The sequence below is a fragment of the Mobula hypostoma genome, chromosome 9 (genome assembly GCF_963921235.1).
Source record: "Mobula hypostoma chromosome 9, sMobHyp1.1, whole genome shotgun sequence".
Taxonomy (NCBI): domain Eukaryota; kingdom Metazoa; phylum Chordata; class Chondrichthyes; order Myliobatiformes; family Myliobatidae; genus Mobula; species Mobula hypostoma.
Window position 1 is genome coordinate 135,677,414 of NC_086105.1, and position 18,729 is coordinate 135,696,142.

The 18,729-nt window shown below is 43.2% G+C and overlaps 1 protein-coding gene across 7 annotated transcripts in view; it reads left to right on the plus strand.

Moving 5' to 3' along the window:
- The window catches only part of ccdc78 (coiled-coil domain containing 78), a 140,978-nt gene that overhangs the window by 16,870 nt on the left and 105,379 nt on the right, over window positions 1–18,729 (plus strand). For 5 of the 7 annotated variants that reach the window (XM_063059255.1, XM_063059256.1, XM_063059251.1 and 2 more), the window contains exons 1-4: window positions 8,664–8,712; window positions 10,909–11,275; window positions 16,563–16,689; window positions 18,403–18,605. In XM_063059255.1, the coding sequence (XP_062915325.1) occupies window positions 16,571–16,689; window positions 18,403–18,605 (322 nt within the window). In that variant the 5' untranslated portion in view covers window positions 8,664–8,712; window positions 10,909–11,275; window positions 16,563–16,570. Of the gene's footprint in view, window positions 1–8,656; window positions 8,713–10,908; window positions 11,276–16,562; window positions 16,690–18,402; window positions 18,606–18,729 lie in introns of those variants that run through there. The other 2 variants (XM_063059253.1, XM_063059252.1) reach the window with 2 other exon arrangements.

Sequence of the window (18,729 nt, forward strand, 5' to 3'; positions counted from 1 at the left end):
CTTATTTTTTATTTGCACAGTTTGTCTTTTGTACATTGGTTGCTTACTAGTCTTTGTTTATGTATAGCTTTTTTTAAATAAATTATATTGTATTTCTTTAATTTCCTGTAAATGCCTACAAGAAAATGAGTCTCAGTGTAGTTGTCTATGGTGACATATACATAGTTTGATAATTAAATTCAGTTAACTTTGGTTGTTTAAGGATTGATATACTTATTGTCTTACTTTGTATTCATGAAACAAGACGAGGTTTTCATTAACACAATTAGTTATTTGTTGTTCTGTTTGATGATCTTGTCAATGGAGGATAGGTTAAGGTATCTGAGGGGTGTGATGACCTTATGTTCTCTGATCTTCTGACTTTTAGCTTTGCAAACTTCAGAGGGCCTAAACAGTCACGAGCACTGTGGACCTGTGCAGCAAACTGTAGAGCGCTGGGCTCTGAGTTTTCCAGAGGTATTTGTTAATTGTTGTCTTAACTCGAGTTGTTAAGCCCTCTTGCCTTCTGTTTAATCTTGTGAAGTTTATTTTGACTGGCACAGGTTTTCCACATACTGTGATTATTTAAGGTGAATTCTAGATTAGCGCCTATTGGTCCTTGTTCTGAGAATGATTTGCCTCACGGTGTTGCTCAGTCGATCCACTCATGTCCTGTTGAAATTCCTATGTATAAACTCTTGTTTCCGTCTCTACATGGGAGTCTGCTGTTTGTCCGCACCTGGATTCAGTCATTGCCAGCACTCATCATGACACAAACAGAATGTTGTAAACTCATATTTGCTCACCCCTAATGTGACCTCGTGCCCAGTGTGAGAGGTCAGTTCATTTTTAAGAATGAGCGACCACACATATCCATTGTGATATGATGTTTGATGCTTGTTGAAATTCATCAGCGCATCATAGCAATGAGTCATAAACAAAAATCTGCCTATCTGTCTGGGTACGCCACTCACTCCACTTCTGCACAAAGTATCCAAAAGTCTTTAAATTGGAAACACTTGAAGATCAGGTTAAAAGGAAAGGTCAGGTGAGAACTTGCACCTGTAAATGTGGTGGTTACTACTGCGTCATTGGTTGAATGAGCAACATATTAGTATGAGTACTAGTAATGGTTTTATTTGTTCAGGGGATCACGTCAGTAAGTATGGAAATGATAGATTTATTTGTTCAGGGGATTTAAGCAATATTATCTCTGGCTGTGATCTGGCAATGATACAACTTTCTTAAAACTGTTGAAGTCTTGTTGATAGTAGCACTGCCACACTTAAGCACAGTAGAGTATTGAGTAATATATTCTATTTTTGTTAGACAAATTTAATATCACTCATCCAATCAGATAAACTGAAATTAGAGTTGTATACATCTTACTTTCAGACTTTTACTGTTGACCCATTTAATTTAGATAAGCAGTATTAATTACACAATATTAATTGTTTATATTAATGTAAACGCTATTAATTATATAGTTGAAACTCCTTTTTACCAGGCATCTATAGAAATAGGGGCTTGTTAGCCCCTCGCTAACAGCCTCTGGACTCAGTGAGAAGACCACCGTTCTCGAACACCGTGCGTCTAGGGTCAGCATGACTTCGGTCCCACCCTAACTGGGAAGTTGGGATGTTTCGACCACCCAAACCCCAATCTGAGCGAATACTGTGTAAATACTAGCCCCATGCAATTAGTCATCAGCAAGAAATAACAGGTCATACACTACATAAAGGGAGTATATTTACAAACTTTAGTGTTATCGAACAGTTAGTAGGAAAAAGAAAAGGGGAAAAAAGGGGTCATTACAGTTAACTTGGTCCAACTGTGCACATAAAGTTAGAGCTCATGTTGAAGTTGTCTTTAGCTCACGCACTGGACCCATCGTCTGTGTGAAAACAGACACCACCTTCTGACAGTCACTCGAGATCCTTCTCCAACAAACGGGCTCCCGCACAGGAGTATTGGCCCTTCCTCCTTGAAGCTCTTCATCTGCACAAAGCACACTGTGCATCTGGGACAGCATCCCCAGCCACCTTCCTCCTGTCTTGCCCCAGCTCTCGGCAAAAGGACCTGGGCCCACCCCTGTGTCTGTTCCAAAAACCTCTCCGCCCAGTTTTCTCTAGAACCTCCTCACAACTCCACCATCCTGATCGGCGGACTCAACATTCCTAATTTGAACATCACACTCCCTTATCTCTAACTGAGACCTAAACAATCAGCAGAACACACTGCTTCTACAGAAAACTATTAAATGAAATACTGTACCCTACATCATTAGCAGTAAAATCTTAACCAGGCATTACATAGTATTAATTTAAATGCCAACTTCCTGTTTTTACCTTTCTAATTCATGGATTTAATGGCTTAAACCTAATTCTGATGACTAATTCTAAGTTTGCCTTACATAAGCAGTAATTAGAGTCTCTGATATAAGAACATAAGACATAGAAGCAGAATTAGGCCATTTGGCCCATCAATTCTGCTCTGCCATTCTATCATGGCTGATTTATTACCCACCTCTACCCCATTCTCCTGCCTTCTCCCCGTAGTCTTTGATGCTACTATGGGAAACATCCTCTCCACATCCAGAACTACGCAAGGAGTCCAGTTCTGACCTATGAAGGTTATATTAAGAGTGAAAAAACAATTCTGATTGAGGTTAGAGATGGAATCGGGTGCACGCCAGCTCTGCCAGGGTTTGCAGGACATTACTTCCTACAAAGCAAAACCTAAAATCATGAATGGCTGTGAATCTTCACTCATAGATGAGCTCAACATCTTTTATGCACGCTTTGAAAGGGAGAATAAAACTACATCTATGCAAATCTCTGCAGCACCTGGTGACCCTACGATATCCGTCTCGGAGGCTGATGTCAATACACTTTCCAGAGGGTGAACCTTTACAAGGTGTTAGGCCCTGATGGTGTACCGGGTAGGGCTCTGAAAACCTGTGCCAACCAGCCGGTGGGAGAGTTAAAGATAGCTTCGATTTCTCACTGTTATAGTCAGAAATTCCCACTTGCTTCAAAAGGGTGACAATTATACGAGTGCCCAAGAAGAGCAGGATGAGTTTCTGCAATAATTATGGCCCAGTGGCTCTGACATCTGCAGTGCTTTGATCGATTGGTCATGGCTAGAATCAACTCCTGCTTAAGTAAGGACCAGGACCAGCTGCAACTTGCCTAAAGCCACAATAGGTCGACAGCGGTGTAATCTCCACTCAGCCTCGGATCAACTGGACAACAGCAATACTGTCAGGCTGCTGTTTATTGATTACAGCTCAGTGTTCAACACAATCATACCCTCAGTTTTGTAACTCCAAGACATACAAACTAATTGAAAGGAAAACTCAGGGCTGGGAATAACTCATTTAAGTTCTTAGTTTTACTTTCAGCAAGACATGCATATATCACATGGTGGCATGAAGACATATGCCATTTACATACTTTTATATATAAGCTGTAAGGAATTATGTAAACGATAAAGAATGCTTAATCAAACAAGATATTTGCAATATTACTCAAATAGACAATAGACAACAGGTGCAGGAGTAGGCCATTCGGCCCTTCCAGCCAGCACCACCATTCACTGTGATCATGGCTGATCATCCACAATCAGTATCCAGTTCCTGCCTTATCCCCATAACCTTTGATTCCGCTATCTTTAAGAGCTCTATCCATCTCTTTCTTGAAAGCATCCAGAGACTTGGCTTCCACAGCCTTCTGGGGCAGAGCATTCCAGATATCCACCACTCTCTGGGTGAAAAAGTTTTTCCTCAACTCAGTTCTAAATGGCCTACCCTTTATTCTTAAACTGTGGCCTCTGGTTCTGGACTCACCCATCAGCAGGAACATGCTTCCTGCCTCCAGCGTGTCCAGTCCCTTAATAATCTTATATGTTTCAATAAGATCCCCTCTCAGCCTTCTAAATTCCAGAGTATACAAGCCCAGTCGCTCCAATCTTTTGACATATGACAGTCCCGCCATCCCGGGAATTAACCTGCACTCCCTCAATAGCAAGAATGTCCTTCCTCAAATTTGGAGACCAAAACTGCACACAGTACTCCAGGTGTGATCTCACCAGGGCCCTGTACAGCTGCAGAAGGACCTCTTTGCTCTTATACTCAATTCCCCTTGTTATGAAGGCCAGCATGCTATTAGCTTTCTTCACAGCCTGCTGTAATTGCATGCTTGCTTTCAGTGACTGATGTACAAGAACACCTAGATCTCGTTGTGCTTCCCCTTTTCCTAACTTGACTCCATTTAGATAATAATCTGCCTTCTATTACTGAAATATTAAATACACAAGTTCTAACCAAATCACTCCAAAACCTGGTCCCCTGTACATCTCTTTGCAACTAGATCCTTGACTTCCTCACCAGGAGGCCACAGTCAGTGCAGATTGGAAATAACATCACCTCCTCCTCACTGACAATCAACAAGGGTACACCTCAAGGATGTGTGCTTAGCCCACTGCTCTAGTCTTTCTACATCCACCACCGTGTGGATAGGCACAGCGCAAACACTATTTTACAGCACAAATTTGCCGATGGCACAACTATTGTTTGCAGAATCTCAGACGGTGACGAGGAGGCCTACCGGAGCGAGATAGATCAGCTGGTTGAGTGGTGCTACAGCAACAACCTTGTACTCAACGTCAGTAAGACCGAAAAGTTGATTGTGCATTTCAGGAAGGGGAAGTCGAGGGAACACACACCAGTCCTCATCGAGGGATCAGAAGTGGAAAGCAGAAGCTGGGTGGTGTCAACATCTCTGACATCTCCAGGGTCAGGCATATCGATGCAATACAAAGAAGGCATGACAGTGACTACACTTCATTAGGGGTTTGAGGAGATTTGGTATGTCACCATAGACACTCGCAAATTTCTACAGATGTAACGTGGAGAGAATTCTAACGTCATTGTTTGATATGGAGGGGCCAGGGCACAGGATCAGAGAAAACTGAAGAGAGTTGTAAACTCAGTCAGCTCCATCATGGACATTAGCCTCCCCAGTATCAAGGCCACTTTCAAAAGGCGATGCCTCAAAAAGTCGGCATCCATCATTAAGGACCCTGATCACCCAGGACACGTCCTCTTCTCATTGCTACCTTCAGGGAGGAAGTACAGGAGCCTGAAGACACACACTTGACATTTCAGGGACAGCTTCTTTCCATCTAGCATAAGATTTCTGAATGGACAATGAGCCATGAACACTTCCTGGTTCTTTTACATCTTAAATTTATTTTTTTGTATATACAACTTATTGTAGTTTATAATTTTTTGTATTATGTATTATATTGTACTACTGTTGAAAAGGAACAAATTTCATGACACATCCCAGTGATATTAAACCTGATTCTGATTCTCTATCTAGGCCTCTCAATACTAAATAGATTTTAGTGAGGTCCCCCAACATTCTTCTGAAGTCCAGCGAGTAGAGGCCGAGAGTCGTCAGGCGGTCCCCGTACATCAACCCTTTCATTAATATGATTTTGTATTACTTGTAAATTTTTAAAGTATATGTTGCTCTTCAGTTGCTCATCAATAAACTAAAGAATTTTATTGTTACAATACTGCCATGTAACCATAGGTTCTGTGGTGACTGTCCACCATGTCTGACGATGACAGGAAACCTGTGAAGGAAAGTTTTTAAAAATGGAAAAGCCGTTGCACTCTCTCGACCTCAGAAGTCTGCGTCCAGTGGTAAGAGCAAGTGTCACAAACTGGGCCTTCCTTGGTTGCAGTGGATAGCCACGACATCTTCTGTGCCTTGTCAAACCCTTCATCCTCTACGGAGCGTGCCGTGCTGCTTTCCTGGCCATTGGATCTCACTGTAGATTTCATTCGGCTCGTCGGCCAGAGCTGACTACGCAATCCTGAACAGGCATGTCCTTGTCTCACCAGAGATATTATTAAAGTAAAAGAACACCTAATTAACTACAGGGGCGAGGTATCATTGACAATGCAGAATTAGATTAGATTATTAGATTATGAAGACACGTAGTCCTCTTTTATTGTCATTTAGTAATGCATGCATTAAGAAATGATACAATATTTCCTCCGGTGTGATATCACAAAACACAGGATAGACCAAGACTGAAAAAACTGACAAAACCACATGATGATAACATATAGTTACAACAGTGAAACAATGCCATAACTTGATGAAGAAGTCCATGAGCACAGTAAAAGTTCAAAGTCTCTCAGATGTCCCACATCTCACGCAGATGGGAGAAGGAAGAAAATCTCTCCCTGCCATGTCCGACCACAATCCGTCTCTGAGTCATCCGAAAACTTCGAGCCTCTGAATCAGCTCTCCAACACCGAATACTGAGCGCCATCTCTGTCCGAACGAATCGACCTCAATCTCGGTTGCCAATAGCAGGCAAATCCAGGGATTTTGAGGCCTACCCCCCGGAAGATTCCCGACCACGCAGTAACGACAGTAGCGAATGAGCGTTTCAGAAATTTCTCCAGATGTTCCTCTGTGCTTTCACGTCCCTCTCCATCAAATCAGAATTGTCCATGGCCCCTATTTAATGGATATGATATCATTTTCACCGGAGGGCTGCGCCAGCGCGGTGCGCTGCCTCTCTCCTCCCGCCATTTTATTATTCACAGACCAAAGCAGACAACTAATTGATGGCAAAATTAACTTGAAGACGTGTCTCCAAAGGAATCTAGTGAGTTCTGTGATAGACTGTCTGTAGCATGATACCAGTTCAGAGGATGCATGCTGCCCAGTACATTCGAAGTATATTTATTATCAAAGTGTGTATAAATTATACAACCTTGAGATGCATCTGCTTACAGGCAGACACAAAACAAGAAACCCAAAAGCAACAATATCATCAAACTGCCTGAGCAGCCACTTAAAGATGTTCAAGAATTCTCATGGACAGCGTAATTGGCAGTCTTCCCGGGCCTCCAGCCAGGTACAGGTATCGAGTTTAACTGACGTATCAATGACAAACTCTGCCATCTACATCAGGGATTATGATTGAGCTCATCTGGTCCAGTGGTATTTATACCTCCTGATTGGTTAGTCCTCAAGCAATAAGGTTTCAGCTGTCCCACCTTGTTCACAATCAAATTCCAATTATTAGAGCGAGACCTTCGTCTTTGTTAAAATTCTTTTACTCTAGTTTTAATTTACAGCTGTTGTGTTTCCTATATTACAACAATGAATACACTTGAAGAGGTTTTAGGAAAATGTTTAAATAATTAAACAACAAAGAGTGTTTGTTAGAATCACAAACACGAGAAAATTTGCAGATGCTGGAAATTCAAGCAACGCACACAAAATGCTGGTGGAACGCAGCAGGCCAGAGCATTTTTTAGATGCTGCCTGGTCTGCCGCGTTCGACCAGCATTTTGTGTGCGGTGTTTGTTAGAGTGTTTGGATCATTCTAAAATAACAGATATTTAATAACTGCAAGTTTTGTTTCTAAATGGTTTCAAATGTATTACAGCATCTCATTATGCGCCCTCGTTATGGAAAGGAAATAATTCTTTAAGCACATCCCTATGAATTCAGGCTAAATTCTAACACTTATTCATGATTTCATTTGGATTCTGTCATTTTGTGTTGGATTTCAACCCGTTAACATTATTAAAAGCTGCAGAATGTCCTCCTGGGGTACTGTTTAGTTTGCTACATATTGTGAATATTGGTTTATTTAGACAAATCTGTTAAACTGTTTAATGTTTACCTTTCCTGGTTGCCCAGAGCTGGCATTCCATTCTGTAAATGAACTGTGTTAAGTGCCATTGTCTCAGTTTTCCTTTAAGCTCCTCGCATTCTTCCTCCTGTCGACGTTGTTTTCTCTTTCCAGCTTTTTCCTTCTCCTTTGCTTCCCTTTCTCCCCTCTCTATCTATTCTCCCCCTCCCCTTCTTTTTCTATCACTTCGCTCTTTTTGCCCCTCTTTCATCTCTCTTTATCGCCCTCCCCCCCTATCTCTCTCTCTTTGGCTCTTTTCCCTTGGCTCTCCCTCCATGTAACATACCAGTGTGTCACAATCAGCTACAAACTAGTATGTCACCAGTCAGTATGGCCAGTAAAAACACGGTGGCCATGCTGTAGTTTCGAGGTGAAATAAATGTACTGAATTTAGTTCTGTCCCGTTTGAAATAAAAAGTGCCTAAAATTATGTTCACATGAGAAATGATAGTTTTTGTTGTCTTTCTCTTGCACTTAAATTTTCATTTAATGTGGATTTGATATTGTTTTGGATTTTCTGCATGGCTAAATACATTAAATGTAAATAGGATGGCAAGTGCCAAATTTTCCATGCAGTGTAACACAATGTTTTCCCTCAGTGAGTTTCACTCTGGTAGAAATCAGGCGCATAAGAACTAGATACAGGAGTAATATAAACTCAAGATATTCTGCTGATCCTGGAAATCCAGTGTAACACAGACTAGTTGCTGGAGGAACTCTGCAGGTCAGGTAGCATCTAAGGAGAGGAATAAACATTGGACATTTTGGGTCGGTCAGGACTGGAAAGGAAGGGGAGAGCAGCCGGAACAGGAAGGTGGAGGGAGGGGAAGGAGAACAGGCTGAAAGATGATAGGTGAAGCCAGATGGGTGGGGGGAGGGGCATGAAGTAAGAAACTGGGAGGTGATAGGTTGAAACGACATAGGGCAGAAGAAGAAGGGATGTGACTGGAGAGGAAAGAAGTTGCAGCAGGAAGCCTTGTGACTCCTTGAGTTTACTGAAAGGTCAGTCTGAACGCCGTAACTGAGATTTCACTGGCACTTGAAAAACTTCTCCTAGATTTGGATACAGTTTATGGCCCAACACACGCTCTGGGAGAGAGAATTCCAAAGATGTGCAAACCTCTAAGAGAAGACGTTCTTAAGTGACCAATCCCTGGCACTGACGATAATATCATTCTGCTCAGTTATTCCCTGCAAGCCCATCAGTCCAGCAATCATTCTTGTCAACTTTGCTAGGATGCAAAACCGGGCTGAGAAGTGGCAGATGGAGTTCAACCCAGATAAGTGTGAAGTGGTTCATTTTGGTAGGTCAAATATGATGGCAGAATATAGTATTAATGGTAAGACTCTTGGCAGTGTGGAGGATCAGAGGGATCTTGGGGTTCGAGTCCACAGGACACCCAAAGCTGCTGTGCAGGTTAATTCTGTGGTTAAGAAAGTATACGGTGCATTGGCCTTCATCAATCGTGGGATTGAGTTTAAGAGCCGAGAGGTAATGTTGCAGCTATATAGGACCCTGGTCAGATGCCACTTGGAGTACTGCACTCAGTTCTGGTCGCCTCACTACAGGAAGGACGTGGAAACCATAGAAAGGGTGCAGAGGAGATTTACAAGGATGTTGTCTGGTTTGGGGAGCATGCCTTATGAGAATAGGTTAAGTAAACTCGGCCTTTTCTCCTTGGAGTGATGGAGGATGAGAGGTGACCTGATAGAGGTGTATAAGATGATGGGAGGCATTGATTGTGCGGATAGTCAGGGCTGAAATGGCTAACTTGAGAGGCACAGTTTTATGGTGCTTGGAAGCAGGTACAGAGGAGATGTCAGGGGTAGGTTTTTTACACAGAGTGTAGTGAGTGCGTGGAATGGGCTGCCGGTGATGGTGGTGGAGGTGGATACGATAAGATTCTTTAAGAGACTCCTGGACAAGTAGAACATAGAACATAGAAATATAGAAAACCTACAGCACAATACAGGCCCTTTGGCCCACAAAGCTCTGCTGAACATGTCCTTACCCTAGAACTATCTAGGCCTACCCATAAACCTCTATTTTTCTAAGCTCCATGTATCCATCCACGAGTTTCTTAAAAGACCCTATTGTATCCGCCTCCACCACCGTTGCCGGCAGCCCATTCCACGCACTCACCACTCTTTGCGTAAAAAACTTACCCCTGACACCTCCTCTGTACCTACTTCCAAGCACTTTAAAACTGTGCCCTCTTGTGTTAGCTATTTCAGCTCTGGGAAAAAGCCTCTGACTATCCACACGATCAATGACTCTCATTATCTTATACACCTCTATCAGGTCACCTCTCATCCTCCGTCACTCCAAGGAGAAGAGGCCAAGTTCACTCAACCTATTCTCATAAGGCATGCTCCCCAATCCAGGCAACATCCTTGTAAATCTCTTCTGCACCCTTTCTATGGTTTCCACGTCCTTCCTGTAGTGAGGCGACCAGAATTGAGCACAGTACTCCAAGTGGGGTCTGACCAGGGTCCTATATAGGTACATGGAGCTTAGAAAAATAGAGGGCTATGGGTAACCCTCGGTAATTTCTAAAGTAAGTACACGTTCGGCACAGCATTATGGGCTGAAGGGCCTGTTTTGTGCTGTAGGTTTTCAATGTTTCTAACTTGCACTCTCCTGCATTGCATTGTTGTGGATTAGCTCCCAACGTTCCCTGGCGGTCTTTGGTAGATAATGAGATAGCTGTATGTTCTCAAAGTCAGAAGGACAGGTTGAAAATAGGTGAAAGTTCCTTATATTCAGAGACATTCAAATCAGAGTGATGCAGAGGTATAGTTGTTAGCACAACGGTTTACAGTATCAGCGACCCAAGTTCAATTCCTGCCACTGTAACACACTCTCACACACACACACACGATGCTGTAGGAACTCAGTCAGGATGTTTCAGAATAATATACTGCGTCTCTGTTGATGTTGCCTGACCTGCTGAGTTCTTCAAGCATTTGGGGTGCATTTTTCTGAAGTCTTGTTGTAAATAATTATTTATTTATAAACAAATAGCACTTATTTATAACTTGGATTTGATTGATCAGAATTTAATGTATGTAAAGTATAATACTATATAAATTCTTCATCAGTTGAGAAACAAGTGCTTCAACCTGTTGTATTTTAGATTGCTAACTCAGTTTATTAAGTTACTCCATGAGTAATTTCTGCTTCCTCAATTTGAACAGAATTGCCGGGCAGAGACATCGGGGCCAGAGAGTTAAGCCACAGGCTGGAATCAAGTTAAAGCCTTAACTACTTCTCTGGAAGTGTTCCTTTCCCCTGTAATTTCCATCGATTTTTCTCTTCCAGTTGGGATTATGGATCATCCTGACTAGAGGGCGTCAGTGAGCAGCTAAACCTGCAGTAATTGGACTGGGCTGGATTTCTTCCTCTGAGACCAGGAGGTGGTGCACTCTCTCTCTCTCTTTCTCTCTTCCCGCGTTGCCAGGGGAACAGCAGAACACATTTTACATATTGCAGTGACAGAAAGCCAGAGAATAAGAGACAACAACTTGAAACTTCTGCAAACAGTGGAATGTTTAGGTCTTAAAGGTAAGGATATATTTGTATTAAATCTTAGTCATACACAGTGGACAGTGTGTTGTCAAAGAGAGTTGTTGTTGGAGGTGAAATTTTTGCTTTTGGTTTGTGCTGAGTTCTTCAGTTTGCCATGAGAATGGCCTCAATATTCTCCCTGTTTGCTCATGGCATGTCATGCAAACACCAGCGTTTATTGCCCATCCTCAGTGACAAGCAAATTATGAATTTGTGGTTCAAATAAGGACTCCTCAAGCCACCAATCAATAAAATGATGGCCAATGTGACTGTGACCTCAGCTCCACATTCCTGTCCGAATGCTGCAATTTGTCACTCTTGGTTTATCATGAACTCGAGATCAGGCTTGTTGTCATGGGCGTATGTACCCGGGGTATAAATGGCGTGGAAATTAGCTTCATGCAGCAGCAACATATATCATTAAAGATATTGTAAAGGTCAAATATAGTCATAGTCATACTTTATTGATCCTGGGGGGAAATTGGTTTTCGTTACAGTTGCACCATAAATAAATAGTAATAAAACCATAAATAGTTAAATAGTAATATGTAAATTATGCCAGGAAATAAGTCCAGGACCAACCTATTGGCTCAGGGTGTCTGACCCTCCAAGGGAGGAGTTGTAAAGTTTGATGGCCACAGGCAGCAATGACTTCCTATGACGCTCTGTGTTGCATCTCGGAGGAATGAGTCTCTGGCTGAATGTACTCCTGTGCCCAGCCAGTACATTATGTAGTGGATGGGAGACATTGTCCAAGATGGCATGCAACTTGGACAGCAACCCCTTTTCAGACACCACCGTCAGAGAGTCCAGTTCCATCCCCACAACATCACTGGCCTTACGAATGAGTTTGTTGATTCTGTTGGTGTCTGCTACTCTCAGCCTGCTGCCCCAGCACACAACAGCAAACATGATTGCACTGGTCACCACAGAATTGTAGAACATCCTCAGCATAATCTGGCAGATGTTAAAGGACCTCAGTCTTCTCAGGAAATAGAGCCGGCTCTGACCCTTATAAATAAGCTTAATTTAACCTAATTATACATAACAGATGACAAACAAAACTAAACATAGTGACACTAGTGCAAGTTGAGCCTAAGGTCACGTTGGCTGAAGAACTCAACAATAGCGGGGAAGAAGCTTTTGCTGAATCTTGAAGAGTAAGTCTTCAGTCTCCTGTACTCCTGCCTGATGGCAGCAATGGTGTAAAGGCATGGCTTGGATGGTTGGAGTCTCTGGTGATGGGTGTCGCTTCCCTGAGACATCACCTCTTGTAGGTGTCCTTGATGGTGGGGAGAGCCATACCCGCGATGGACCTGGTCAGCTTCTCACGCTCTGCAGTGGAACTGGCCCAGTCCCTCACTTTCTGTAGCCTTAACGGGATTCAGCAGATCTGCTTCTACAGCCCTTTGAGGAAGACTTGAGACTCTGTGAGAGGAAACAATTTCACCCCATCTCTGTCTTTGAGTAGATGACTCATGAATTTGAAACAGTGATTCTCACCCAAGAGGAAATATCATCACCACATCCACACTGTTGAGATCTCTCAGGACTCTCTATGTTAGAATTGAATTCCCCCTCGCTCCTGTCAACCTCAGTGAACACAGTTTCAGGCTATCCAACCTTTCCTTGTAAAGCAATCAGCACAGGAACACACACAAAATGCTGGAGGAACTCAGCAGGCCAGGCAGTATCTATGGAAAAGAGTAAACAGTCAGCGTTTCGGGCTAAAACCTTGACTGTACTTTTTTTCCATAGACGCTGCCTGGCCTGCTGAGTACCTCCAGCATTTTGTGCGTGTTGCATGGATTTCCAGCATCTGCAGGTTTTCTCTTGTTCGGAATCTGCACAGGTATTGGTTTTATAATCATTCCCTGAACTGCTTTCTTCCTTAAATAATGAGATCGGTATTGTACACAATATAAAGCCCTGTATAACTGAGCATAACCTATTTTTGCATTCTGTTTCCCTTGCAATAAACAATAACCTTCTGTTAACCTTCCTATTTGCTTGTCTTATCTACACATGAGCTTTTGGTGACCCATGTTCCAGGACAGCTAGATCTCTCAGCATTCAGCTGATATGTTTCCTTTGTATTTTCCCTCCCAAAATGGTCACCTAGTGGTCTATTTGTCTATCATCGGCAACTCACTTAATGTATCTTTCAGCCACTACTTTAGGTCCCCTAGTACAACCTACCTTTCCAGTTTGTATTGTCAGCAAACTTCATAAGCATAGCTTCAGTGCACTCAGAAATTGTAGGAAAAAAAATTGGGATGTCAGCACAAAGCACTAGATAAAGACTGATTGATCCCTTCCATTACCTGCTCTCCACCTGGCCTTTCTCCTTTTCCCGTTTCCTCCAAAATCATGAGTTCTGATTTTCCTCCCCAGCTTGTGATGCAGCACTTTATCAAATGCCTTCTGTAAATCTAAGTATAGCAAATCGAGTGCTCCCCCTCTATCCACATCACTTTACTTCATAAAGAACTCTATAAGTTAGTCAAATAAATTTGGCTTTTCAGAAAACTATGTTTGCTTTACTTGATTATCTGTAAGTTTTCTCAGTTCCCTGCTAGAGCGTCTTTAATTTCAATAGCTTCCAATAATTTCCTCATGACAGAGGTAGAGTGAACAAGTCTCTGATGTTCTGTTTTCAGTGTGTCTCTCTCTTTTTCAATAAAGGAGTTACCTTTGTTATTTTACAAACTGGTGGAGCCTTCCCTGGATTTTTGGTAAAAGTCCTGCATACTGTTCATACAGATCCAATCATTAAACAGTGCATTGCGGTAGAACAGGGCAAAACAGTAACAATGCAGAATGAAGTGTAAAAGTTACAGAGAAAGTCTAGTGCAGGTAAACCAAGTAATGAGGTAGGTTATGAGGCCAGGAGTCCATCTTATTGTTCTAGGGGACCATTTAATAGTTGTATAACAGTGGGGTAGAAGCTGTCCTTTAACCTGCTGATACGTGTTTTCAAGTTTTTGTATCTTCTTCCCAATGGAGGCGGGGAGAAGAGAGAATGTCTAGGGTGGGTAGGGTCTTTGATTATGCTGGCTGCTTCACTGAAGCAGTGAGAAGTGTAGGCAGAATCTGTGGAGGAGAGAGTGGTTTCCACAAGGCCCTAAGCTGCACTCACAACTCCCTCCAATTTCTTCTGGTCATGTGTCAAGCAGTTGCTGTACAATAAGACTATAAATTCATCAGATATAGGAGCAGAATTAGGCCCTTTGGCCCATCGAGCCTGCTCTGCCATTTCACCGTGGCTGATCCACTTCCCTCTCAGCCCCAGTCTCCTGTCTTGTCCCCATGTCCCTTCATGCCCTGTCTAATCAAGAATCTATCAAGATTTGTCTTAAATATAACCAATGACTTGACCTCCATAGCCATTTGTGGCAAAGAATACCACAGATTCACCACCTTCTGGCTAAAGAAATTCCTCCTCATCTCTGTTCTTAATGGGCGTCCCTCTATTCTGAGGCTGTGTCCTCTGGTCTTGTACTCCCCCACCACAGGAAACATCCTCTCCACATCCATTCTATTGAGGCCTTTTAACATTTGATAGGCTTCAATGAGATCCCCCCCCTCCCCACCACCATTCTTCTGAATTCCAGAAAGTGCAGGCACAGAGCCATCAAACCAAGTCGTTACACATCCAGATAGAATGCTTTCGATGCTACATCAGTAAAAATTGGGAAGAGTTGATAGGCCAAATTTCTTTAGCCTTCTGAGGAAGTAGAGGTATTGACTATGATGTCTACGTGATTGGACTAGGACAGACTATTGGTGATGTTGACTCCTAGGAGTTTAAAACTCTCAACTCTTTCAACCCACACTATTAATGTAGACAAGAGCATGTGCGCTGCAACCAGCCCCCTTCTGAAGTCAATGACTATCCCTTCTATTTTACTGACATGAAGCCGAATGCCATGACACCACGTTACTAAGTTCTCTGCCTCCTTCCCATACTCCTTGTTATTTGCAAAATGGCCCACTATTTCATCTGTGGAGAGAAAGCAGAACATGTCCACACAGTCAGGAGTAGGGAGAGTACAGCAGGGTTCGGAGAACGCAACCTTATGTAGCATCAGTGTTGAGGATAATTGTGATGGATGTTTTTCTGCCTGTCCTTACTGATTGTGGTCTGTTGGTCAAGAAGTCAGGGATCTAATTGCAGAGACTTTTAGGACCTAGAGTTAGGTGGTGAGTTTGCTTTTGATTATAGTACTAAGGTAGAGCTGTAGTCAATAGACAATAGTCCGATGTAGGCACTTTTACTGTCCAGATGCTCCAGAAATGAGCGTAGGGATAGGGAGATGTCCTCTGCTGGTACAGTAGGCAATGTACTGGGTCTCTGGATTCCAATCCAGTAACTTGGCCACGGTGCTACCACAAAGTGCAGCCTGTAATGAAGTGGCTGGGGGAGGGGGAATGGCTTGGGAGGGGAGGTAGAGTGGAATAGCATTCATACTCCTCAGACACTGCGTACTCCAGTAGAATGCCTTGTACATTTTATGCTGGCTCTCCTTCTCAACAGAAATTCAGCTTCACAGTTAGAACTGAGTTTTGTGTACAGGGCATTTTGGTTGGGTTTGCAGTCTTGGATGGCAGCACCCAGGATCTGTGTCAAGGAAAGATAGGAATGTGAGGGAAATGTTGAGCAGCTCTGAGAAAATGGAGGAACTCAACCGGTCAGGCAGCACCTATGGGGAAGAATAAGTCAACGTTCTGGTCCAATATCTTTCACCAGGACCCAATTAGGTCTGGAAAGGAGGGTGGCAGAAGCCAGAATGAGAAGGTGGGTGGCGGGTGGGGGGAGGTTGGAGATGAAGGGTCTAAACCTGAAACGTCGAGCTTTAATTCCTTTCCTTTCCATAGCTTCTGCCTGACTTGGTCCTGCTGAGTTCCTCCTGCATTTTGTGTGTGTTACTCAGGAATCTAACAGAAGAGGACAGCGGACTGAGGGGTAAAGGGAAGGAAGAGGGGAACCTGGGGTGTGCAGGGAGCTGATGGGCAGGTCATAAGGGCGGGAGAGGAGAAGAGAAGGGATGAGATTAGGATGAGAAAAAGAGATCAAGAAAGGGGAAAAAGAAAAAAGTTGGTGGGGGAGGGCAAACAATTAAAGGCATTGAATGTCTTGAATGACCTGCTCACTGCACTGGGAGAATGGTTCCCTGCAGTACTGACATAATGGAATGGCAATGAACAGCAGATGATCTATGTAACCTCCATCCTTCCACTCAGAGGACATGTTTTACAAGCACCAATCTCTGACTCTTTATAGGCTACAGAATGAATATTGAAGTGGTGGGCCGGATCCGACCAGCCCGCAGACCAGAACAAGGCCACAGTCTGCAGATCTCATCAGAAGGCAAGACCATTTACACAGCCTTAGGAGGAGCATCCTGCAGGTATACTGAGGGCCAAGAAAGAGCATTTTCTCCACACTTCTAATGGCCAAACTAAGGTGTCAAGAAATTAAAGATATAAATATTTCACTGAGAAAAGCACATTGATCTGCCACAACTACAACGTCACTGATTTCAGTGGGAATTCCAGACTTGTGCATTAAGGAGCAAATATTACAGGGTTAGATACAAAGGTTTAGAGACAGGAGTTCAAATCCCACCACAGTATCTGCTAATTTATGTTCATAAAATCAAAGCTATAACTATGTTGTTAGAAAAAACATCATTTGGCTTTTATGGCCTTTCTTAGAAGGAAATCTGCTACCATTGCCTTGGCTGGTCTGTAAGTTAGCCCACACCATGGCAATGTGATTAATTTTTCACTGTTCTCTGAACTGCTCACTAAAAGCCATTCAGTTAAGGGACAATATTAACAATGGACATTAAGCCATCCAGAGAATAAATAAAAGAAAATTTCTCGACACATTTCTGTTTGAATCCTGGAGTATTTTTTACGGAATAAACCTTGTCATTCTCACCAGCCTTTATCCTGACCTTAGCATCAAAGCTCAGAGTAAATTTATTATCAAAGCACATATACTGTACATCACCATATACTAACCTGAGATTCATTTTCTTGTGGGCTTTCATAGCAAATACAAAGAAACGCAATAGAATTAATGAAAAAGCACACACAACAAAAATGAGCAACCAACCAATGTGCAAAAGACAACAAACTGTGCAAATACAAAAAAGAAAAAACAATAATAATAAATAAATAAACAATAAGTATTGAGAATATGAAAGGAAGAGTCCTTGAAAGTCTATAGGTTCGGCTGGTGGCGCAATGAAATCAGCACCGGACCCGGGAGTGGAGGTTCCGGGGTTCGAAACCAGTCAGGTCCGCTCCCGAGTACGCTTTCCATCCGTGCCGGGTTGAGTGTCGAGATCGTAACTCGACCTCATAAAATAAAGGGAAAAATACTGTGAAATGTCTGTGTGAGGAGTGGCTCGCCACACAGTCTCTCTCTCTCGCTGTGCACCTTGTAAAAAAAAGCCATGAAAAAGACATCACCACGGACACACGCACAGACACAGACACATGCACACGCACAGATACACACGCACGCAGGCACACGGAAAAAAAAGTAAGTCTGTAGGTTGTGGGAATAGTTCAGGAATGGGCTGAGTGAAGTTATCCCCTCTGATTCAAGAGCCTGAATGTTGAGGGGTAATAACTTCCTGAACCTGGTGGTGTGGGTCCTGAGGCTCCTGTACTTCCTTCCTGATGGCACCAGCGAGAGTAGAGCAGGGTCTGAGTGGTGGGGGTCCTTTATGATGGATGCTGCTTTCTTGTGGCTGCACTCCTTGTAGGTGTGCTCAGTGGCTGGAAGGGCTTTTTCTGTGAGGGACTGGGCTGTATCCACTACTTTTTGTAGGCTTTTGTCCTTGGCTACCCGTTGACCTTGTCCCTTGCTAGTTAAGGGAAAAGTGACCCTGCACCTCTCAGCTTTACCTTGGTGTCAGGGAGTACTTTTAACTCCCAATCTTCTCAACAGCTCTGCTCTACGAGCTTGGAGCTAACATTCCCTTGGAGGTCCTCTCCCATTTCCCTGACTGTACCTGCCCCCCCCAAGTTACCAGCTGTGACCAATGGGCATTGCCACACTGGAGTCATCTCGTCGGCCTCACAGTGGGTTGTTTTCCATCCTCTAGTTTCCAGGAGGTCTTTGACCAGAGGGTCTCCACTCGGGAGGTATTCAGCAGGACTGTGGAGCCCCTGCTCAACGTGTTCACGGAAGGAATGAACGCCTGTGTTGCCGTATTTGGTGAATCCAACTCCGGGAAGTCATACACATTGATTGGAGAAAAGAATGACCGATTTGCAATCATCCCCCTAACGATTGATTACATCTTTGGTGAGTTGCAGGGTTCTGTCAGACACTTGGCGAGAACCAGGCCATTAAATGTAGCAAAAATTTACATGAGTGTGACTTGCCTTTGTATAGCACCTGTAATGTAGTAGGGCATGCCAACTTGCCT